The sequence below is a fragment of the Sander lucioperca genome, chromosome 10 (genome assembly GCF_008315115.2).
Source record: "Sander lucioperca isolate FBNREF2018 chromosome 10, SLUC_FBN_1.2, whole genome shotgun sequence".
In the NCBI taxonomy this organism is placed as follows: Eukaryota; Metazoa; Chordata; class Actinopteri; order Perciformes; family Percidae; genus Sander; species Sander lucioperca.
The window spans coordinates 16101663-16126278 of NC_050182.1; the positions used below are offsets into that span (position 1 = coordinate 16101663).

General features: G+C 42.2%; 1 protein-coding gene across 2 annotated transcripts in view; it reads left to right on the top strand.

The window, feature by feature from the left end:
• Positions 1–24616, top strand: part of LOC116060777 (mannosyl-oligosaccharide 1,2-alpha-mannosidase IA) — a 221559-nt gene that overhangs the window by 187309 nt on the left and 9634 nt on the right. The window contains exons 5-9 of one of the 2 annotated variants that reach the window (XM_031314519.2): positions 11298–11392; positions 15335–15461; positions 15583–15676; positions 20893–21008; positions 24377–24596. In XM_031314519.2, coding sequence (XP_031170379.1) covers positions 11298–11392; positions 15335–15461; positions 15583–15676; positions 20893–21008; positions 24377–24596 — 652 coding nt within the window. The remainder of the gene's footprint in view (positions 1–11297; positions 11393–15334; positions 15462–15582; positions 15677–20892; positions 21009–24376; positions 24597–24616) is intronic. The other variant, XM_031314529.2, reaches the window with a different exon arrangement.

A 24616-nucleotide genomic window follows, 5' to 3' on the forward strand; every position in this document is an offset into this window, starting at 1 on the left:
GCTCACTGCTCACTCAGTGAGCAGAGGGGGAGTGGCCAGCGGCTAGAGTGGCAAAAGCCAATGTGTGCTTCTTTTACCGATATCTTTTGCATTTCTTATCCAAACAACGTCAGACTTGGCACTGCACTTACTTGTGCCCATAGCAAGACACCTGTCAAGTTTGAACGGTTCGAGAGATATGCGCATAACACACACACAGACAGACAGACGTTCCTGCAATTTATAGATAGATGACTTACAGCTTCCTGATGAAATGTCTACATATCTTTTTAAACAAGTGAGCTGCTGCCTTTGCTCTCACCCCTTTTGAAGAACTTGTGGAATTGAGTGTCTTACTCGTTTCAATTTTCTTGGAAAAGCAGTGAAATGTTGTGGGTCTAAATGGCGGTTATCTACGCTACGCAGCCTGTGCACTGTGTTAAGCTGAATTGCCTTTTATTTACAGACTCTATGGAGGATTGGTGATTATGCACAGGCTTTTTAAGGAGGATAGATTACACAGAGGTTTTGTCATTCAGGGCAGCAACTTTACTCCAAAGACACCACCCTTCAGAGGCACAGTGAAGTTAAATGACAGCATATGGTCCTTGGGCTGACATGCGTGACAGCACATCCGTAGCCTCCGAGTGCACTCTGCTTACACCGCTGTACCTCTTTGCCACCTTCCTTCTCATTGTCAGCCACTGACACTAACCTCCTGCAAAAGCACCAATGAAGGATTCATGCCATAAGCATTCATCTCTGAAAGCATGTTGGCATCCTAATTTACAGATGAAGAGGACATGAACACATTGTCAAGCATACATCTGTCTCTCTTGCCTCCACACACTCACAATCGCTCACCCACACGCATGGCATCACAGTGGCCATATCCTCCACTGAGTCGAGTCTTTGAGGAAGCCGGCGATGCTTTGAAGCCCGGCTCTGCCATCAGGAGATTTTAAAGAAGCCCCGCTTCTCTCTCTCTTTTTCACTCCACAAACAGCGACTGTAGCTTCTATCGCCAACTGAACCGCAGATACATGCAAGGCCACACAGATAACCCAAATCTGATCTTCCTCATCTTGCCTTGCCTCCTCTCATCCCAGTCAAAGATTCAGACACGAACCACCCCCATTCTCTCTCTTTCACTCTCTCTTTCCCACTGATGCTGTGACTGCTTTATTTTCTACACTTTATCCTTCACCCCCTCCCATCTCATTACCACTCTCATTTAACCTGATGGCTCTTTTCTTGTAGTTCATGTGTATCTCTTTTGAAGAATTCACAGGTATTTGCAGTTATGTTTATTGACCAGCATTCCGAGATGTCTTGGAGGTGGAGGTGTGGACCTTTTCATACAGATAAATTCAGAGATGGACACTTCTGTTCGCACTTAGGCAACCATTTGCACTAAAGAATGGCAGTGGTTCTTTGTCATCTCTGCAACAGGCAGTCTGAGAATGATTATGCCAGTTGTTCTGTCGTCGGCCCAGAGCAACATATCTTACATCTTGGTTTTTAGACATGCAGCTAACATGGCTCTGGTGTACAAAAGGCAATGTCGGTCTATTGGTCGGTCCACCACTTTGGTTCAGACCGAAATGGCTCTCTCTTCATTTAAGTGTTAGAGAGATGAGATTTTGATCCCCAGAGGATAAACCCTCATTATAATCGTATAACTTTGATCCCCTGACCATTCACGTAGCGCCATCATCCGGTCAAAGTTTCAACTTGACCAATACTTTGATTCATGACCTACGAAAGCAATGACATTGTAGCTCCAACATCAGGCCAAATCAGCCACTTGAACAGGAAAAATCTTGATTTAACAGGCAATTTTACGCAAAAATGTATTAACTTTTTCCATTTTGGACATTCCACTGAGTTTTCCACTTGCCGCTTTTCATCCAAAATGTCAGTTCTGGATAGAAGATATCTCAATCTAATAGACGGACTTCCATGAACTTCGCTGTCATGTTCTCAGTCGGGTTAACCATTTAGAGTTTAGGGACTCCATGGCCTGTCCAATAGCAGTTAACCAAAGGACAAACTTGTGTTTAATCCACTACTACTGTAGTACAGTACATCTGTATTGATGAGTATAATGAACAGTGCAACCTCTGTGTGAATCTAGCAGTGCTTTCAAGTTTTAGATTTTGTCTCTGATTGCAAGTTGCTGACAGGGTATAAGAAAAGTATGTGTAAAAACTTTAATCCATCACCCACACAGTCTTGCGATGTCTCAGCCATTTGCATGTAACTGACAGACAGTCTCAGACAGTTTTTCTCTCTTAGACTTTAACAAGATCTCTGAGATTTCCTGCAGTTTCTCAGGGAGTATTGTCTGCCAGTGGCCACACAGGAAGGTACCTGTTAGCTCAGTGGGCCACGAGGTACTCTTGTCCTCCAACACCAGGCCTTGGGAGACTCTGTCATGGCTCTAATGAGAACTGGATCTGACATCCTCTCCAACCACTGCTGCTCTCTGTATCCCATCAGCCCCAACTTCTCCCTGTTCTTCTTCCCCTGTAACAATGGTAGAGTGGTTATGGCACCAGGGAAATTGTAGGTTGAATTAGTGATTGGTTAGTAGGTCTGTCTGGTCTGTTGCTACGGAGATGGCTGATCATGTATGACATCCATTAATTCAAACAGGTGTATAAAGTGTTGTTATGTGACAGCAAATCTCTTTTATTTTCTCTGTGTGGAGCGTTGAGACTGAGCGGCACAGGGGTAGCTGATCAAATCATCATTATTTATTTTCATTATGTAAGACAAGTGCAGCAATCGAAGCACACTCATGGCCATGATTAGTTAATCATTGTGTGTATGCATTATACATACCATATTGAGGTCCAGTGTGCCAACATTATTATCTCTCAAGGTGTGAAGACAATGGCTCACAGTGATTTGCAGTGACGGGCAGCTCAGAGACGGCTCCACAAATCTAACAAGATTTTATAACAGAGAGTCCATGTATTTTTTTTTTAACATGGGTGGAATTAACTCTTCCCTCGGGATTCAAAACCCGCCACCCTCTTTAATTTCTTACAGGCATGGAATTACAATACACACAATAATCAGCTAGATGAAATACTGCTTTGCCTGCTTTCCAAAAGAAAAAACTGATGCATATAGTGCCACTCGGTGGCTATACTGAAATATGGAAAGATTATATCGAAGTTGAAACATCCCAATAATGACCAGTTATGTTTACGACAGCCTATCAATTACATCTTCACAAGCATGCATAATTCTGTGCAGCAGGAAATGTTTTTGTTTTCTGGCATTCAACACAGACAAACACAGGGCAGATATGATGGTGTGCTTTCATACTCAGTAATTAGGCTCCGGGTAACATGGAGAGCTGAAGCACAAGGCAGAGAGTTTATATATATATATATATATATATATATATATATATATATATATATATATATATGCACTATAATTGGCTAGGGAGGAATAACAGAAACTGTGACTGCTGTATTATACAGTAGCAGCAGTCAGCAAACTGAAATGATTTGTATAAGCCCAGTTTAGTTTAGGGAGGGGTAGAAAGTAGGCGGGCGGTCATGTGCTTGAGAGAAGAACATTAAAGCTGATGAACATTGCTTAACAATATAGCTGTAATGTGGACTTATTCAGAGCTGCTCCTTTCCAGTGGGGGCTTGATTGAGTAGCCGCCACTTGTTTGTGTTTTAATTTGGGCTTTGATGGGTGCTCCCATTTTACAGCTGCGTTTGTTTTCTGAGAAGTCCTCATGTGTAATTTATTGGGTCTACTTTCGCATGTTCACCTACTCACTCTTAGGCGATGCTATGCTGCATAAATTATGCAGAGTACTTTTCATTTCCGACATCGGCTGATGTGGGACTGCGTGCTGCGAGTTATCAGACAGATTTCAAGACATCTGTGTCACGCTGCCAGCTTTGCCGATGGAGACGCCGAAACATGTGTTGCAGGTATACAATTACAGCTTTGTGGAACAGAATATAATAAAGATTAGCAAAGAAATCACTGGCATGGCTGGAATGAAATGCTATGTTGTTAGAATTAGCAGTGGTTAGCCTTTTTTGGAAACACTAATGGTTTGAAGAGAGCCTACAGTACAATAGAGACAGCCTTTTTTTGCTACTCTGCCCTTGATAACTTTGAATATTTAATATAATTTTTTACACACCACTGATGCTGCTCAAAACAGGCACCATCTGTAGCATTGAAAGCCTGATAAAGCTTGGTCAAAGGCAACAGTGTTGATCGCACTGAGATTCAGACTTGTTGAACCGTACTGTAGTCGTGTGAAGGTGCTGCGACCTGTGGACTCTTCTGCTTCAGTCAGCTCGCACCAGCAGCTTGTCAAACGAAGAACAAAATCAATGTGCAAAAAAGTTCTTCTCCTGTCAGTTTTGCCAGATCCGGCTGAAATGGTGGAAACATTGGGGAAGATGACTGAAGCTGAGACTTGTCCTATTCCTCAGTGATGAATAAACCCGGTGTTTGAGATACCTGTAGTGTATCACTTTCTTTTTGAATATTCCCATCGTTCCCCAGGCAGACCCATGAAGGTAGAAGACAAAAGAAAAGGATCCTAATAATGATCAATGCTGCTGAGAGAGAAACTAAACAAACCAGGTGCAGTCGCTGCTTATAAAGAATTGACTTTTTCTTCCAGTTGCACTAAGAAAATGAGCGTCTTATTATGGCCTCAGCAGAATTAAACCTTAGAGATCCCTCAGCCAGCAGCAGCCGTTGAACCACTTTTCAACATGTAGAAATAACAGTGCACAAAACAGACACCTACATCCTGCATTTATAGAGCCATACATTTGATGACTTCAGACTGAACTTGACCTGAAGCTCAGAATGTGGAATAATCTTCTACACCACGATCATATTCAGTTAGGGTTCTAGGACTCATGTCAAGAGGAAGAGGGGTAGTGAGAAAAGATTCAGTTTGAAGATTTTTAGCATTTAAGGCTAAAGGTTTGACTTGTGATAGCTCACCTGGTTTAGCGTGTGCCCCATGTACTAAGGATCAGTCCTTACAGCAGTGGCGTGGGTTTGATTCCAACCTGCTGCCCTTTACTGCATGTCATTCCCCCTCTCTCTCCCACGTTCCTGTCTTCAATTGTCCTATCTAATAAAGGCCAAAAAGCCCAGAAAATAATCTTTGATAAAAAAAAAAAAAAAAAAAACACGGTTTGACTTGTAAATCATTATTTGGTCTCAACTTTTACTGTTAAGCTTATATATGAAAACTAAATCCAAGTTTTACTATAACGAAGTAGCAATTAGTCAATTTATCTGCAACTTTTTTGATTATCGATTAGTTCTTTAAATTATTTTCCGGCTGCTTAGTTTTGAGGGCGGTTTGTTTTTCTTATGTGATAGTAAACTAAATATCTTTGGGTTTTGGGACTGTTGGTTTGACAAAACGAGACATTTGAAGACGTCACCTTGGGCTTTTGGAAATTGCGATTGACATATTGCCTTGGCCCATAGAGTGATGACACAAATATCAACAAACCCACTTGAGACAATCAGTCTTTTCTGTCCTTTTCTTTGGCTCATCCACAGGTGATAGCTGTCGTCACAAGCTTTCTGTGGATCTACTGTATGAATGACACGACAGTAGGGCAAGAGTTGTTTTTACTTTTTTGTGGACGGAGACTATAGATTAGTTTCTGATCGAGCTGTCCTCCGACGTTCAGGACAAAGGAAAAAAGATGAGAAAATGACTGTGGACTTGCATGTTGGTGCGAGATAGTGGCGGAGGCAGAAGAGGTTAGTTTTCAGATCTGTTTTCCTCTGTGGTCCAAAGAAAAACAATTTTTTTCTCAGCCAGGCAACATCAGAAGATTCTCAAAATGTCACCCGCTGAGTTTTTAGATTCAGTCGTTATTTTTGGAGAACAGGAACCTGAAGTGGCTTCAAATAAACTCTTCTCACAGAGGCAACTGGTTGCTGTGCGGGGCTTGTAAAAAGACAGCATTATGCATGTGCTTTGGTCTCAGAACTAGAGGACAGAATCAAGGAAACCACAAACAGTCGTCTGAAGCTGAGGTGAAATTTGTCTTCAGACTGCAGATGCGTGTTCCATGACACTGCTGCTTACCATCCATTTATCTTCTTCAGCAGATCAGATTTTCTGCTGTCTTTGTCTCCTTTAGCTCAGCATGAATAAAGGGGTGATGGCAGGTGTAAAAGAGGCGGGGCTTTGTTCACATTTTTACTCAGTGACACTGTGAGTGAGGGATTTCTGCAGCTGATGAAGCTCTCTGCTGGCTGCTAAAACACATCAGCAGTCAGTCACACAGTCATTTTATTGCCACATTATATATTCACTGTGTCCGTCACCTGTCTAATCAGATCTGAGAAGAGGAAAAAGTAGTGAGATATAGTAGGTTGGTTGTCAAGCCAAGAATCTTGAAGAGGAGTCAAAACCTTTGTATGAGTAAGATGCTGGTGAAGGTGAATTTTTTTCTTAGTGTCAAAAATAAAAGACCTAACGCTCTCAACTCATATTGAAACATAGAAGACTTTGAAGACTGGGTGCTGGATCCTTAATGTGAATAATAATACATAAAGGTAATTTGGACAGCACCTCAATTGATACTTTTTATTGGCACAAGGGCGTCATGCCCAAAACGTCCTTGTGGCAATAAAAAGTAATAATTGGAGTGCTGTCCAAATTACCTTTATATATTCTTATTGTCAACAAATTATAAGTAAATTATTTTGCCTTTTTTTTTTAAATAAAATATATATATTTGTTACTCTTTTTTTTTTTTTTTATAGTTGTACGTGTTCAGTAAAAACCAATGGGCTTGGGGCTGAGAGCAAAAGACAGGGCAGAAGAAGTATTGAGAGATGGACTAACACATTTTTAGTTTTGGTCTTTTCATGGATTGGTGACAATAAAAAACATATAGAATATCACCAGTCTTGCCATTTAATTCAAAGGGCAACATGCTCCTTAAAATAAAGAAACAATTTGTACCACAATATTTTACATAGACAGTTGGAGAAACGGAAAGCTAAAATGTGAACCTATAGCTAGTATGGAAGAGCGTAAAGGGCCTATTTTCTCATGTCCTCTTTTTCCTGAGGCTAGGGCTGAGAGGTTTAACTGGTAAATAGAAATGTCAGACCTAAAAATGTTTGTCAAAGAGTCTCTCCGCTGGTCTCTGACGATGTTTGCTGTGTGAGAGATGACTGCATGCCCGATGTGTGTCTTCAGCGGTAAGAGCTGATAGAAACGCCATTTGTGTCCAGCTTCCTATTCGCCATCCTACAGGAAAATCCAACTAAAAGGGAAGAAAGCAACCTGTCGGCTGTCACATCGGATCAGTGTTGTTCTTTGCTGAGTCCAACGATTCTGCCATCGTATCAGAGAGGCAGGGAATGTTTGAAAAATGTTGGATTTTATTCATAGCTTTGTATTATTGGATGGATGGGTAGACGGTGCAAACACTAGTAGCACTTTAGTAATGAAGCTCACGTGCTGGAGGAGTCTCTCAGTGTGCCACAAGAGACCAGCAGTCTGTCAGAGAAGACAGATTTATGAACATGGCCCTTAATTTAGTTTCTGTGCTGCGTACAGTAAATCAAAGAGCTGATGCCAGCCAGAGGGGTTTTACTATAATTAATCAAGTAATTTATAAACAAGTAAATAAGAATAAATTACTGCAATATAATCTGATGCCCCTGCTTCTTGACGCGAGTGTTTAGGTGTTTCAAATTCAACAAAGAATGCATGTGTGTCCGTTTCATTTAACAGTGAACGATTACACAAACTAAAGTATATTTCTGTAGTGAAATTCAAAATGATGCAAGGCGTGTGTGTGTGTGTGTGTGTGTGTGTGTGTGTGTGTGTGTGTGTGTGTGTGTGTGTGAGAGAGCTTGTTTTGAACTAAGTGTGCCTATGGGCCTCTGGTATTGCAGCGGCAGCGGTGGTAGAAAGGACCGATGAGAAGACATGGGACCAGGCGTAGGGTCATTAGTGCTCTCTTTGATAAAATAGAGAGCCAGGGGACTCGAGAGGGAGTGTAGCACAAACACACACACACACACACACACACACACACACATTAGGCTAAGTCTGCTCTGTATTATTCTGCCAGAATTAACAAGTGACTGTGTACCACCACCCTAGTTGCATCCTACAACTTATTGAGAAGGGGCTCGTGACACAAAAAATATCACCGTGCCCTTTCCCCCTAAATATCTGAAACTAACACCCCCTCCACACTACACACACATATAAAATGTATCCTGTAAATAAATATAAAAAAAACTAAATGTATAAATATACACAAACACTATTTACAGTATCTGCAATATCAGGGTTAAATGAGTAATATAAGTGAAAAACAGCAACAACAAAAAAACATTTTTCTCTGTGCTCTTCTCATTAGTTTACAGTGGCGGCGCTCAGTTTGAAAACGTTTGACACTGACACTTATTGATCATCATTATTTTCCAATAGTGTTGCACTACTAATATTCCCGTCTATAAAATGTGACACATTGTGGGGTTGTTAGTAAAACGTAGTGTATATGCCATGGGCACTATTTTATTAAATCCATTGTGGAAATTTGAAAGGGAACTATAGTGTAAATAACACATAAAATAGCAACAGTATATATAATGCACGATAGTAAATTGAGTGATTTTTAGACAGTCTCACAGTCATGATGAAGCACATTAGTTACACTGATAAATAAAAACTAAAGATGTCTTATCCAAACTTAGTTGTTCTAATCAAGTAGTTACTGCTTTAAAGGTGCACTATGCGTTCCTGCATGGTTTCAGCGCAATTTCGTTTTTGTCTCAAATCGTAGGCATCTGTCCTTGATCCGCTAGCTGCCTGTCCCCTGAATACACTGTGAAAAAGCCTGGTCTCGGGAGACAACACAGGGGTCATAAATATCAAACAAACACTAGAGGCACAGGATAGGCACCAAAATACAACAAACACGTTCCAGCCAATCACCGACAAGATGGTTGGGGGAGGGGGTGGGGGTTAGTGACAGTTAGTCAGTTAGTCATGACAGTTACGGAAGCATGGGGGGAGGGGCGAGCTTGCTCTGTTTTGTTTTGAATTTACTTGGAACGTCAACAGAAGTAACGTCATGCAGGAAGGCATAGTGCACCTTTAAGTGAACAGTTTGAATGTAATGGAAGATCTTGTCCAGCACACTGTTTCATTTGTGTGTAGCCTTTAGCATGAGCAGCAGAAAATATCTTTTGACAGCATCTGTAAGAATATCTTATTTACCAGTCTGCATTAAAAACTCTGTCCTTATTGAAAAATGCAAAAAGGAACAAAGTCAGGCTCTTGTAATTTGGAAACTGCAGTTGTCAGTCACTATGTATTCATTTATTCACTTTCCAACCATTTTGCAACTGTAGTGAGAGAGTCTGTAATGCAGTGTTTTTGTAAAGCTGTAAAGATCCCGCAGGGGTCGCTTTCAACACCAATAACATGTGAGAGTTTAATGCAAAGGCTCATGGGTAGGTTTGCAGGACACTGCAGCTACGGCTGTAAAATATGCGCGCTAAGCACAAGAGTGTAAAACTTCTAAATAGTCTACATACGTGTTGTCAGTATTATTGCAATATTTGCAAACAGTACGATGAGAAAAAAGGGGGTCTTCAACAAATCATTGTCCCAAATTGCAGCAAAGGACACATCGCCATGAATATATTCTAACAGTAAATATACAGGTATACTTGTTCACTTTGCTTCAGTAAAAGCAAGTCATTATTTTTCAGACTACAAAGACTACTTGCACAATGATAATCCTTAAAGTGAGGGCCAGTAGTTTCTACCTACAGTGCTGCTCATAAGTATTCATACCCATGCTAAAGTTGACTAAAAAGAGGAATAAAAAAAAATCATCTTTTGGAAATTGAAAAAAAAATGAAGAAAAATCCGACCTTTTAAGGACACCAATTTTTTTTGAATGAATAATGTATTGTAAATAAATAAATGTTCTTCCTTAAAATACAGGGGCCATAATTATACATACCCCTATGTTAAATTCCCATAGAGGCAGGCAGATTTTTATTTTTAAAGGCCAGTTATTTCATGGATCCAGGATACTATGCATCCTGATAAAGTTCCCTTGGCCTTTGGAATTAAAATAGCCCCACATCATCACATGCCCTTTACCATACCTAGAGATTGGCATGGTTTTATTTCAGTTAGCCTAATAGCTGGTTTGATTTGCACTGATATGGATCTTATCTCAGTTAGCTATTAGGCTAACTGAAATAAAACCATGCCAATCTCTAGGTATGGTGAAGGGTATGTGATGATGTGGGGCTATTTTAATTCCAAAGGCCAAGGGAACTTTATCAGGATGCATAGTATCCTGGATCCATGAAATAACTGACCTTTAAAAATTAAAAATTTGCCTTCCTCTATGGGAATTTAACATAGGGGTATGTATAATTATGGCCCCTGTATTTTAAGGAAGAACATTTATTTATTTACAATACATTATTCATTCACAAAACAAATTGGTGCCCTTAAAAGGTTGGATTTTTCCTCATTTTTTTAATTAAGGCATTAAGATCAATTTCCAAAAGATTATTTTTTTATTCCTCTTTTTAGTCAACTTTAGCATGGGTATGAATACTTATGAGCAGCACTGTATCTGATTGCAGTTTGTTTTCCACAATTTCCTTAAATATTTCTGCTGAGTCACTGCTCCACACCACTGCCTCACTCACATACTCTTTCTGGCTGCTTTTTGTCTAGACTGTTTTCCCCTCCGTATACCATGTCTGTCTCTTCTCAATCACTTTCTCTGCTCTCTCTCGTCTCCAAGGCTTTCTAGTCTCTTTTTCTCTCGCCTCTGCTCTGGTACCTTTGTCTCCTCAGATATATCCTTTGTCAGGATTTCAGTCTTCAATTTTTTCAAACATTGTTCCCACTGGCTAATGGAGAGTTGGTGACTGATAATACAGCCTATAAGATGATACATCATTTGCCTCAGCCTTGGCCTCAGAGAGTCTGGCCCAGGGACATGGGGAGGAAGTGCGCTTTTAAATGGACTGTAGTAGATTACATCGATGAGATTGCTTTTAATCCTGCTGGAGTTCTGTTGTAGCAGGCCTTATGTTTCACATAATTAGCTTTGGAGGGGGAATGTGTGCAGGCCTGTGATTCCTAGCCTGTAAAAGTGATTGTTTTAAGCTTGGATGAGATGACAGGCAGTTTTTCTCATGTTGTATGTACTGTGTGTGTGTATATATATACACACATGTCTACCAAATTGTCTTCTTCTGTATTTTCTTTCCAGCTGTACAAGAGTAAAGTAATGGAGCTGGGAGAGAAGCTACTGCCTGCCTTCAACACGCCAACGGGAATCCCCCGAGGAGTCATCAACCTGGGGAGGTGAGTCTCAGCACCAGCCTTCACCTCCAAAAGTCCTCCATCCCTGATGAAAGACGATATCGAGTTATCACGCTGGCTGCCATTAATCAGAGCACATGCAGTTTATTCTTCTTGGCAACCAGAGGCAGAGCTTGATTCAAAAACGTGAGCTAAGTATGAAGTGAGAGATGTCAACAAATACAAAATAGGCTAATATTGTATTCCTTCCTCTTAAAACTCAGTTAAATTACATGCAATGAAACTGAATTTTAACTTTCAGATATTGCAATGCCTCGGGACATCTTGGTTCATACAAATAAACTTTCACGTTCAAAAAAGAAGAAAGTAGATACAAATCTGTAATTTAGTAAGAAAATTCAGCTCCACATGAAATTTTAGAAATGACAGTACCAATTTTCTGTGCATAAAAAGTTAAAGGTCCTATGACATGCTGCTTTTTGGATGCTTTTATATAGACCTTAGTGGTCCCCTAATACTGTATCTGAAGTCTCTTTCCCGAAATTCAGCCTTGGTGCAGAATTACAGCCACTAGAGCCAGTCCCACAATGAGCTTTCCTTAGGATGTGCCATTTCTGTGTCTGTAGCTTTAAATGCTATTGAGGAGGAGAGAGAGGGGGCATGCCATGCTTCGCTTGTTTTCAAGCCATGATGTCGCTCTCTTTCTCATGGGTGGGCAAAGCAGAGAAAGGGGAGGTAACCTTCCTCCTTATGACCTCATAAGGAGGAGATTCCAGATTGGACCATCTGAGCTTTAATTTTCTCAAAGGCGGAGCAGGATATCCAGAGCTTGGTTTACATCTATTGCCATTTCTAGCCACTGGGGGACCAGGCTGGGGGAACTCACATTAATGTTAAAAAACCTCATAAAGTGAAACGTTCATGCCATGGGACCTTTAATTAAAGAAATGGTTTAAAAAAAAAATGTCTAAACAAACATTCTCCGTTTATTTTGTAGCGTCTGCAGGCTAAGCTTTACAGTGACGATAACATTTGGATAAGAATTAATCTGGGTTCATAAACACTTCGGGAAGATCATATGAATAATATTTGCATGTATTTAAATTAGTTGTGTTGATTTTTAATCTGTTCCAAACCATTAGCTTTCTAATCTAAAAATCTTTATTGACACAATCTTGTTAATGCCTCTGTCACACAACACATTAAGCTATTTTTCTGTTTGATTATTTTTATACAGGAGTGGGGATAACAAAAGAGCCTCTTGTTTTCTGATTTGACAATTTTATCGTGAGACAGAAAAACAATCTGACAAACTGATCAATGCTGATAACGACACTGTGTCGGTGACTGTGACAGTCAAATTCTCATTGCTAGCCTACATACCCACAGCCTGACTTTACCTCTGTCTCATGCATGACTTAATGATTCAACTTGATGAAATGTTGTGAGATTGGATCTAAAATATCACACACTTACACACAGCCAATGTTTGATTATTGGAAGTTATTTAGCCGAATTAAAACCCCAAAACTCCTTTTATGTCTGTTTTTAAGATTTTTGGGAAACCATACAATATACCTTCCTCTTCCTCTTATTCACTAATCTTATTTTAAAAGATACTTCCTGGCAATTCTGTCATCCACCTGCTACCAATTAACCCAACAGCCAAGCTGGACAGCTGCTGGCAGATTTAATTACCTTATTCTGCAGTTAATTCCTGCTACATCACCAACATGGGCCTGTGTGGTACAGATGGGCAGGAGGAACCAGGCTGCCCTTACTGTGGTCATGTGGGGTGAATGGAACGACATGCAGACACACAAACAAACGTATCAACTACGTCATCAAACATCAAAGGCTACAATTATTTTAGCTCTTCTGTTAAGATGCATACAAATGTCAATTTTCCCAACACATTATGTATGACGTGATATTGATCTTTGCATTTTTCATAATTTTCTGTGTGTGCCAGTGTTGTTGCATACCAGGCAGCAGTGATGTGTGATACCACTCTCCCCACCTCTCCAAACACACACACACACACACACACACACACACACACACACACACACCACCCGCCGCCGCCCTGTACCGCCGCTTTGATTCTGAGATTGATTCTTCTTAAAAGAGGACTCAGATGTGACTCGAGCCAGAGCTACTAATGATGTAGCCCCCAAACTTTTAATGGATGCATCCATCAGAGTAGCAAACTCTGACTCACAGACCACCCACCTCCCACCTTTATCTTTCCCTCCTTTTTTTCCCCCTTCTTACAACTTCAGTTCAATTCATTACCTAGTGTCTGATCTTCTCCAGCATTTATTAGAGGATATGTAACATCATTCTAGTAGTACATTTTGCCTCAAGTAATCACAGCCGTAGTGCATTAGTGCGCCATCTCTGAGACCACACATTAACTAAGAATTAGATTTGATATTACCCCACACTGACTTGAGGAAATAAAACTGAATGGTCACATGGGTTACTGAGATTGATGTTGATAGTTTCTAGGTAACTTTTTAAAGCCATCTTTACACAGTGAAAACACAGACTTTGGTAAGTGTCAAGTTGAGGTTAATGAAACTTTACACAAACATCGATTACATCAGGCAACAATAAACATACGTAACCCAAGCTAGGCACATGGCCTTAGACCTCAGGTCAGTGGTGTAGCCTATGTAAATGTTGGAGCGTGACAAAGACTAGAGACTAGAGCCAAATGAGGAGGAGTTGAGGAGTTGACGTCAACTTTTAGCTTTGTTGAGATTCGTTTTCAGCAGCAGTTTCAAATTGTGAGATTTGCAGAAGAAAGAGGTGTCAATGGGATTTTGAGGTTCTATGTATGTCCTATTTACCCTCCAAACTGTCGTTTTTCAACTATGACAAGGTAAAATCGGTTTTGCATTCTATCACCCCTTTAAAGAGGCTGTGGAAGAACTAAAATAACTACTGCACTGGTTGGCTGGAGTTACTGTAAAAGTAATACTGCTGCTGATACAGAAGGACCATAAGAAGCTCGAGTTGCCTGTAAAACCTACTTACTAGAACTTCAATTCAAAACGGTGAAATTTAGAAGATTGTTGTTGACTGTAAGATTTTTTGCGTATTCCATATATATTGCATCAGATTTAAAGTACTATACTCTTCTTGTCTTCTGATAGATGTTCAACTCTACATACAGTAAACATTACATTGAACAGTTTAAATGAGGGAGCATAGTTGGTTATTAAGAAGTGAATGTGTTGCATTACTCAGTAATAAAGAAAACAATAGTGGCTGTGATAAATCTGTTGAGAGCAGGAATTACCTACTGTTTATAATAAGTCTGAGAAACTGCAAAATAAGGAAGCACACAAAACTAATGCCATTAAAGGTTAAGCTGTGGTCCTCAGTTAGAGCTTGTTGACCATCATTATGTTGCCTCAGGTCCCCTTTTTGCACACCTTTAGAGGAAATTAATATACTTCTGCTTATTTGTTGATTGAGTTTTTGGCTTCATGAGTACAAACACTGGGTCAGTTTACACAGTGTGAAAAGTCCCTGAATGCAATGCTCTAATTTACTTTTTCTAACTACTCTGTATGTATGTGTATATATATATATATATATATATATATATATATATATATATATATATATATATAACTACTATATTTATTTATTTTTTTTTACCTTTATTTATCCAGGTAAGTCGATTGAGAACAACTTCTCATTTGCAACGACGACCTGTCACATTTAAACAGTTACACATTCATACCTGGAAGCTGCCCAGTACAACCACAGTCTGATCTGCTGGCCACTGAGCAGCTCCACTGGAGCGGTTGGGGTTAAGGGCCTTGCTCAAGGGCACCTCAGTGGTAGTAATGAGGGAGGGACAAGTGCTGCTCTTTCACTATATATATAGTGGTGTTATGAAGGTGTTCGAAAGTGTAGTGCCTGTGTGCCAGGAGACTCAGTCTACTTGTTTGGTCATTGTCTCTGTTGCAGTGGCACCAGTTGGAGTTGGGGCTGGGCCTCAGCTGGGAGCAGCATCCTGGCTGAGTTTGGGACTCTTCACCTCGAATTTGTCCATCTGTCAGAGCTCTCCAGGAACCCCATCTACACAGAGAAGGTGCAATTCTCTGCATGATGCTTTCCATCCTCGAAGAAATTATATAGTACAATGTGAATGTGTGAAAACAAGGCAGTGCGGTATCCTGATGATATTATTTTGTACCCTGGTGTCTTTGCAGGTGATGAACATCAGAAAACTACTGAACAAGATTGAAAAACCCCATGGGCTGTACCCCAACTTCCTCAGTCCAGTCAGCGGCAACTGGGTCCAACGTAAGTATTGTGTTAGTCCATCCATCCATCCATCCATCTTCTTCCGCTTATCCGGTAACGGGTCGCGGGGGTAGCAGCTCCAGCAGGGGACCCCAAACTTCCCTTTCCCGAGCCACATTAACCAGCTCCGACTGGGGGATCCCGAGGCGTTCCCAGGCCAGGTTGGAGATATAATCCCTCCACCTAGTCCTGGGTCTTCCCCGAGGCCTCCTCCCAGCTGGACGTGCCTGGAACATCTCCCTAGGGAGGCGCCCAGGGGGCATCCTTACCAGATGCCCAAACCACCTCAAATGGCTCCTTTCGACGCGAAGGAGCAGCGGCTCTACTCCGAGCTCCTCACGGATGACTGAGCTTCTCACCCTATCTCTAAGGGAGACGCCAGCCACCCTCCTGAGGAAACCCATTTCGGCCGCTTGTACCCTGGATCTCGTTCTTTCGGTCATGACCCAGCCTTCATGACCATAGTTGAGGGTAGGAACGAAAACTGACCGGTAGATTGAGAGCTTTGCCTTCTGGCTCAGCTCTCTTTTCGTCACAACGGTGCGATAAATTGAGTGTAATACCGCACCCGCTGCGCCGATTCTCCGACCAATCTCCCGCTCCATTGTCCCCTCACTCGCGAACAATACCCCAAGGTACTTGAACTCCTTCACTTGGGGTAAAGACTCATTCCCTACCTGGAGAAGGCACTCCATCGGTTTCCTGCTGAGAACCATGGCCTCAGATTTAGAGGTGCTGATCCTCATCCCAGCCGCTTCACACTCGGCTGCGAACCGATCCAGTGAGTGCTGAAGGTCACAGGCCGATGATGCCATCAGGACCACATCATCCGCAAAAAGCAGCGATGAGATCCCCAGCTCTCCAAACTGCAACCCCTCTCCACCCCGACTACGCCTCGATATCCTGTCCATAAATACTACAAACATGATTGGTGACAAAGCGCAGCCCTGGCGGAGGCCAACTCTCACCTGAAACGAGTCCGACTTACTGCCGAGAACCCGGACACAGCTCTCGCTTTGGTCGTACAGAGATTGGATGGCCCTGAGCAGGGACCCCCTCACCCCATACTCCCGCAGCACCTCCCACAGTATCTCCCGGGGGACCCGGTCATACGCCTTCTCCAGATCCACAAAGCACATGTAGACCGGTTGGGCATACTCCCAGGCTCCCTCCAGGATCCTTGCGAGAGTAAAGATCTGGTCCGTTGTTCCACGACCAGGACGGAATCCGCATTGTTCCTCTTCAACCTGAGGTTCGACTATCGACCGAACCCTCCTTTCCAGAACCTTGGAGTAGACTTTACCGGGGAGGCTGAGAAGTGTGATACCCCTGTAATTGGCACACACCCTCTGGTCCCCCTTTTTGAAAAGGGGAACCACCACCCCGGTCTGCCACTCCTTAGGCACCGTCCCCGACTTCCACGCAATGTTGAAGAGGCGTGTCAACCAAGACAACCCCTCCACACCCAGAGCTTTAAGCATTTCTGGACGGATCTCATCAATCCCTGGGGCTTTGCCACTGTGGAGTTGTTTAACTACCTCAGCAACTTCCACCAGGGAAATTGATGACAATCCCCCATCATCCTCCAGCTCTGCCTCTACCATAGAGGGCGTATTAGTCGGATTTAGGAGTTCCTCAAAGTGCTCCTTCCACCGCCCTATTACCTCCTCAGTTGAGGTCAACAGCGTCCCATCCTTACTGTACACAGCTTGGATGGTTCCCCGCTTCCCCCTCCTGAGGTGGCGAACGGTTTTCCAGAAGCACCTTGGTGCCGACCGAAAGTCCTTCTCCATGTCTTCTCCGAACTTCTCCCAGACCCGCTGCTTTGCCTCTTTCACGGCAGAGGCTGCAGCCCTTCGGGCCCTTCGGTACCTTGCAACTGCCTCCGGAGTCCTCTGGGATAACATATCCCGGAAAGACTCCTTCTTCAGTCGGATGGCTTCCCTGACCACCGGTGTCCACCACGGTGTTCGTGGGTTACCGCCCCTTGAGGCACCTAAGACCCTAAGACCACAGCTCCCCGCCGCAGCTTCAGCAATGGAAACTTTGAACATTGTCCACTCGGGTTCAATGCCCCCAGCCTCCACAGGGATGCACAAAAATCTCCGCCGGAGGTGTGAGTTGAAAGTCTGTCGGACAGGGGCCTCCTCCAGACGTTCCCAATTTACCCGCACTACCCGTTTGGGCTTACCAGGTCTGTCCAGAGTCTTCCCACACCCTCTGACCCAACTCACCACCAGATGGTGATCAGTTGACAGCTCTGCCCCTCTCTTCACCCGAGTGTCCAAAACATACGGCCTCAGATCAGATGAAATGATTATAAAATCGATCATTGACCTTTGGCCTAGGGTGCTCTGGTACCAAGTACACTTATGAGCATCCCTATGTTCGAACATGGTGTTCGTTATAGACAATCCATGACTAGCACAGAAGTCCAACAACAAACAACCACTCTGGTTTAGATCAGGGAGGCCGTTCCTCCCAATCACGCCTCTCCATGTGTCTCCATCATTTCCCACGTGCGCGTTGAAGTCCCCCAGCAGAACTATGGAGTCCCCCACTGGAGCCCCATACAGGACTCCATTCAAGGTCTCCAAGAAGGCCGAATACTCCGAGCTCTTGTTTGGTGCATACGCACAAACAACAGTCAGAGTTTTCCCCACAACCCGCAGGCGTAGGGAGGCGACCCTCTCGTCCACCGGGGTAAACTCCAACGTAGCGGCGCTCAGCCGGGGGCTTGTGAGTATCCCCACATCCGCCCGGCGCCTCACACCCTGGGCAACTCCGGAGAAGAAAAGAGTCCAACCCCTATCCAGGAGTATGGTTCCAGAACCGAGACTGTGCGTAGAGGTAAGCCCCACTAGATCCAACTGGTAGCGCTACACCTCCCGCACAAGTTCCGGCTCCTTCCCCCACAGAGAGGTGACGTTCCACGTCCCCAGAGCCAGCGTCTGCTGCCCGGGTCTGGTCCGTCGAGGCCCCTGACCTTCACTGCCACCCATGTGGCAGCGCACCCAACCCCAGCGGTTCCTCCCACAGGTGGTGGGCCCATGGGTTGGAGAGAGAGGTGCCACGTAGCTTTTTCGGGCTGTGCCCGGCCGGGCTCCGTGGCAAACCCGGCCACCAGGCGCTCGCTGACGGGCCCTCCATCTGGGCCTGGCTCCAGACGGGGGCCCCGGGCTTCCTCCGGGCAGGGTCACTCCATCTCTACCTCGTTTTTTCATAGGGTTTTTGAACCATTCTTTGTCTGGCCCCTCCCCTGAGACCACTTTGCCTTGGGAGACCCTACCAGGAGCACAAAGCTCCAGACAACACAGCCCTCAGGTTCATAGGGACACACAAACCTCTCCACCACGATAAGGTGATGGTTCCAGGAGTTAGTGTTAGTTGTATTCTTTATTCTGGTTATACATGTGTGAGATTATTGTATTGTATAAGATTATGGGTAAATGTGAGTTATATAATTTGTATTTATAATGAAGGACAAGGTCCATGGCTTTCTTGTATTATTGGGGGAAAAACATAAGGTTTACATGTTACCTTGGTGACAAATCCTTCTGAGCTGCAAAGGGAAGGTCATTCTTGTTACCTACTAAGTATTACAATTATTGTATTTTCCCAATGTGGGATTAAAGTACAGGACCTTGAGTTCATTAAAGGTCATTTCACGTTTTTACCTTCCCCATTTCTGACTCTTTCATTTGGCTTTCACACCACTGACAGACCTTGAGTCACCTCACGTGTCAAAGCTCTTTTAGCTGCTCATCTGTGCCACCCAGTCATCTGTCTATTTTCCTTTCATTTTTAATATCAGGCTCATAGCAATGGCTATATGACTCCCATTGCTCTGGGTTATTAAAATGATAATGAATTCAATTACTTCAGGAAATTGGATCTTTCCGATTTACCTGAAAGTAGGTGAAGTAAAAAAAAATTTTAAAAAATAAAATGCTGTGACTGAAAAGGTGGTAATCTGGATGAGAACAGAGCTAATTGTTGTGGGTGAGCATGTAGAGAAGCAAAAGTGTATATGTATTGCCACAAAGGGAAAAAAGAAACCTTGGCTTCACAGCTCATCCTCATCTGTCTGTGTCAAAGACAAAGATAGCAGCACTGTTATAACCTCGCAGGGGAGTCAGCAAAGGTGTGTGTTCATACAATGAGCAGGAGTGGAGACTCATGCACACCTCCACTGCAATATTGTATTCATCTTTATGAATTTGAATGTGGACGTAAGAGGTAAATCAACAGCCACTTGTTTCAAGTTTAAGTGTGTTACATAATTTTAAGTTTAAAAAAAACTAACGTTTTCTACCATCAGTGAACAGAGAGCATGTGGGTTCACCGTACATGATCACGCACGCCACAAATTAATCAGAAAAGCCAAGAAAGAGTGACAGAATACAGACAATGCAGCATATTTTGGATGTTCCACCACAAGCCACAAAGGCTTATGTAACACTGTGATTCCAGCAAGTTAGTCATGTATGGTGGCCTGTACGACTTGATTTGTGAATGGAATAACAGGATTTCTGCAGGGCTCACCAAGTTGAATTAAATTATGATTTATTATTAATTTAATACCTGTTTCACGATCATCCCGGCCAAAGTATGAAAGTACTGTATAATGGAAAACCAGAAAGGACGATATGGCCTAGAATTATGTACTATTTTTTCCTATTTTTTCAGTACTTCCCAGCAGTATATAACAATAATTTCTAATGGTATAATTAATATAATATCTAATGGTATAATTCATTTATTATAAATGTGACCTGGATTAGTGGCATGAAATATATGGATGAATCAACCAATTAAAATGATTTATTCATTCATTTCATCTAAGTTTTTGCTAAAATCAACACCATTAGGAGACAATTAACTTTCTACTGTAGCGAGCAGTAGTGACAGTGTTTGCTACAGGTCTGATGGTGTTTACTGGAACTCCACAAAAAAAAGGATTGAACAGCCTCCTGTGCATACACATCTACTCTCACAAGAATACCACTTTTAGCTTAAAGGTGTGCAATGTCTCCCAACAGCTTGAAATTGTATACAAAACACATATATATTCTTTTTTTTTTTTTTTTTAAGTAAACTGTTGAATGCTTTTCAAGTATTTTCAACACGTGGAGAAACCCTGAACAGACCTTTGTGTGACCCTGTTCAATATTGTCATACAAACAGCCCTGTTTCCCTCATATTCCCCTTCTTAGATCACGTTTCCATCGGTGGCCTCGGGGATAGTTTCTACGAGTATCTGATCAAATCCTATCTGATGTCAGACAAGACGGACGGAGATGCAAAGACCATGTACTACGGCGCTCTGGAGGTGGGGAAATTTTAATCTTAAATTTCACGCTCAGGCATGGCTCAGTTAGATCAAATGATAATAGTTACAGTCATTTGCATAAGCCTGCAATCAAACAAAGTAATTTACACCCAGGACGTACAGACAGTGTAAAACAAAACAACGAGAGGACAGCGGTACCTTGTTCAGAGTTTAGGGGGCCCCACACTGAGGGGAGAAAAGTGTGTGTGTGTGTGTGTGTGTGTGTGTGGGGGGAGGGGGGGGGGGGGGGGGGTACGCATTTATTCTCTTTTTTTCATCTTTAATCCTGTGCTGCTATGGTCTTGACGACGTTAATCTGACGGCGTTAAATTCAGACTTGGGCAATGGTTTAAAAGTTTTGCAGCAATGTCCAACCTAGTAACACTGCTGCCATGGCTTTTAAGTAAAAGTCACTAAGGCGCTACATTGGACCAATGTGTTAAATTGCCTTTACATTTGCATAACAAGGTGCAGGTCTGAAAGTCGCTATACTGCACTAAACCTAGAGATAGAGTGATTGCAAAGTGTTCACTCGTCACTCAAAACCAGGGCTTTTATGCATAGATGTTTCTTCTATTGACATTCAGTGGATCTTATTCAGACACGGATGTACGTAGAGCCATAATGGACACACTTATTTTAAAGCACCATACCATGATTATATACAGCAGGAGTATTTTTGTGACAGAGATGCTCTCAATGGAACGGTCATAGGGAGAGGAAGCAAGATAATATCGAAAAGACGAGCTTCCTGGCACTGCGTAATGTGATTAGATTGCCAACTGACTCATGTATTTATACACTGTGATGTAAAATAGGAGCACTCCCACTACCTGCAGAAATATGTCTGTGTACATGAACCCACTGCACCATATACACATGCATAAAAATACATCAGAATCTGTCTGTTTTCATCTTTAATGGAGATAATGTCAGAGTAAAGCACATTCCCTCCAGCTACAATTATGTTATCACAGACAATAACTTGAGATTGCCATTTAGATTTCCTCAGTTCTCATCAGAGGGTCAAGCCAGAGGCATAACTGCTAATTACAGACTCTCCTTCTCCCCTGTGACTTGATTTTCATATGGCCTGGGACCCCCACACTATCAGATTAATTTATATACTAGGGGTGGTATGGTTCACAAAACCCACGGTTCGGTTCATATCACGGTTTTAGGGTCACGGTTTTCGGTTCTTGTTATTTTTTATTTTAATCTTTAACACTCCAGAAATATACTTTAGCATATGATATATAGCTTAATTATCCACAGTGTAGGATACAGTATTAAATAATTATATATAGTTATATCATGTAATCATGCACAAACTGAATTTGACTTGACTTTAAGCACATTATTGGGACCATCTCTGAGGAAAGCTAGGTGAGATTTTGATACAGCAAGAGGGAAGACATTGATGATTTCAACAAGCTTTTCATTTATTTGGCAAAAAAGGAAAATGTGTATTGCCATCTACAGGAACTTATGTGCCTTTTTAGCACATGAAGATTGAAATATTACAGAATATCAAATGAAATAACTTGCATTTATCAAACTGCCAACTTCAGTGTAGCTCTGACAAAAATGTATCCTTTAAAAGAAAAAGAGAGGAACTCTTAAAGCTCTGTCTTTTGAATAAGTCAGAATACGTTAAACATAAAAACAGTTTACATTCTTAGTTAATTTCCTATCCTCATACGGTTTGATAAAGTACTTATTGGACTTAAAATTGCACTTACAATAACCGTGTGTGTTTGTGTGTGTGTTTGTGTGTGTGCGCGCATCAGTCACGGGGAGAACTGAGCAGCCCCGCCCGCTGCAGAGACCCGACAGGATCTAAACTGCAGCGGCTTCAGCGACTTTAGAGTGAAAAAACGTTACAGTACATTGATGTTAAAATGTATACAGGTTGGCAGGACGGTCTGAAATGTTTTGCACGGTCTTTAGCTGTACGTTTTGTTGGTAACTTGTCCACACCTCTTCTTTCGCGCGAAAGGGAAACACACTGTCTGAGGCCACATACGGGCACCTGATGGGTACGAGGCTACATTGCGCATGCGTCGAACCGTGCGGCACACATGCTCCGAACCAAGACAAGCGGACCGAGCGGTTCAGATGTTTTTTCATGAACCGTACCACCCCTATTATATACTGTGTGTTTACACAGAGATCTAAGGTGAAGGCGCACCACTTACAAGTAGATTACTAATTAAACAGTGTTGAATAGAAAAACATTTTGTAATCATGCAATGCCATGATTACTGCTAACAAAAGCTCTTTAGCGGGAAAATCATCAGTCTCAGCCCTTAAGATTTTTTTTTTTTTTTTAGAGAACATGGTATTAATAAATTATCATGTTATACGTATTACTTTGTTTTGCCCTCAGCAGGTTGCATCTTAATCAACCCTCATTCAGCATGAAAGGCTTCTTATACAGCAGTAGTAGAAGGGAAATGTTACATGAAGTGGGAAAAAAGTACATGATACAGTACTGGTCGTTCCTGTCACTAAGTCATTTGACATTAAAATATCCCACTCCACAAACCAAATGTTCTTCACATATGAATCTAAAAGAGGATGCCTTAATTTCCTCATCTTTTCTATCCAAGCAAATCCTGAATAGGATGAATGATTGGACCTGAGATTCAAGGGGGAATTTACACTTTTAAGTATCAGCACGTTGTGGGGTTGCTGCTAAATATCACAAGCCTGTATTAAAATGCAAAATAAGCATCAAGCCAGAGATAATGGATGAGAGGGACATGAGGGAGAGAAATAAAAAGGAAAAATGAGTTAGAGTCGTTCAGAAATGATCTTATAAGATGTCGTAATTGGTATGTTTCGTCAATTAAAACATAAAGCGCTGACTAGAAACACAGCTGCAAAGAGGCAGAAATGCACATAACTTTGCAGATTACTCTGAAGAAGAAAGTTGAGGGTTTTTTCTTTGATTCAGAATTCTTCCTTTACTTCTCTGCCTCGTGCATCTTCCTTTCGTTTTTCTGATCATTTATTTAGGATCTGTACTGGACCTCTTCTTCACAGGGTATCAGATGAAATCCCTCAAAGTTTTGCCTTTCTGTTCTACAACACATACATCATTTAACATATAAATGCAAAGAATTACAGTGTAGCAGCCATGTTGGAATCATCCCTCGTGTGTGAAAGTTGTCCACATATATTGTACAGGCCTTTAAAGAAAACACTGTGTATATATCCTATTATTGGGAATTGTGCCAATATAAAAAAATATTCCAAAAGCTGTAAACCTATTCAGTTCACAAAAGAATAAAGCCCACAAACAGTATTGTAACCTTAAGAAAATGCTGGTTTAAACATTCCTGACCGTGTGTGTGTTGCTGCAGGCAATTGAAGCTAACCTGGTGCAGAAGTCACCGGGTGGTCTCACCTACATGGCCGAGTGGAGGGGAGGGATCCTGGACCACAAGATGGGCCACCTGGCCTGCTTCTCTGGGGGCATGATCGGCATCGGAGCTGATGATGGAGCGCCGGAGAAGAGACAACACTACCTGGACCTGGCTGCCGAGATCACACACACATGCCATGAGAGCTACACTCGCTCGGGTGAGTGGAAATATCGGGAA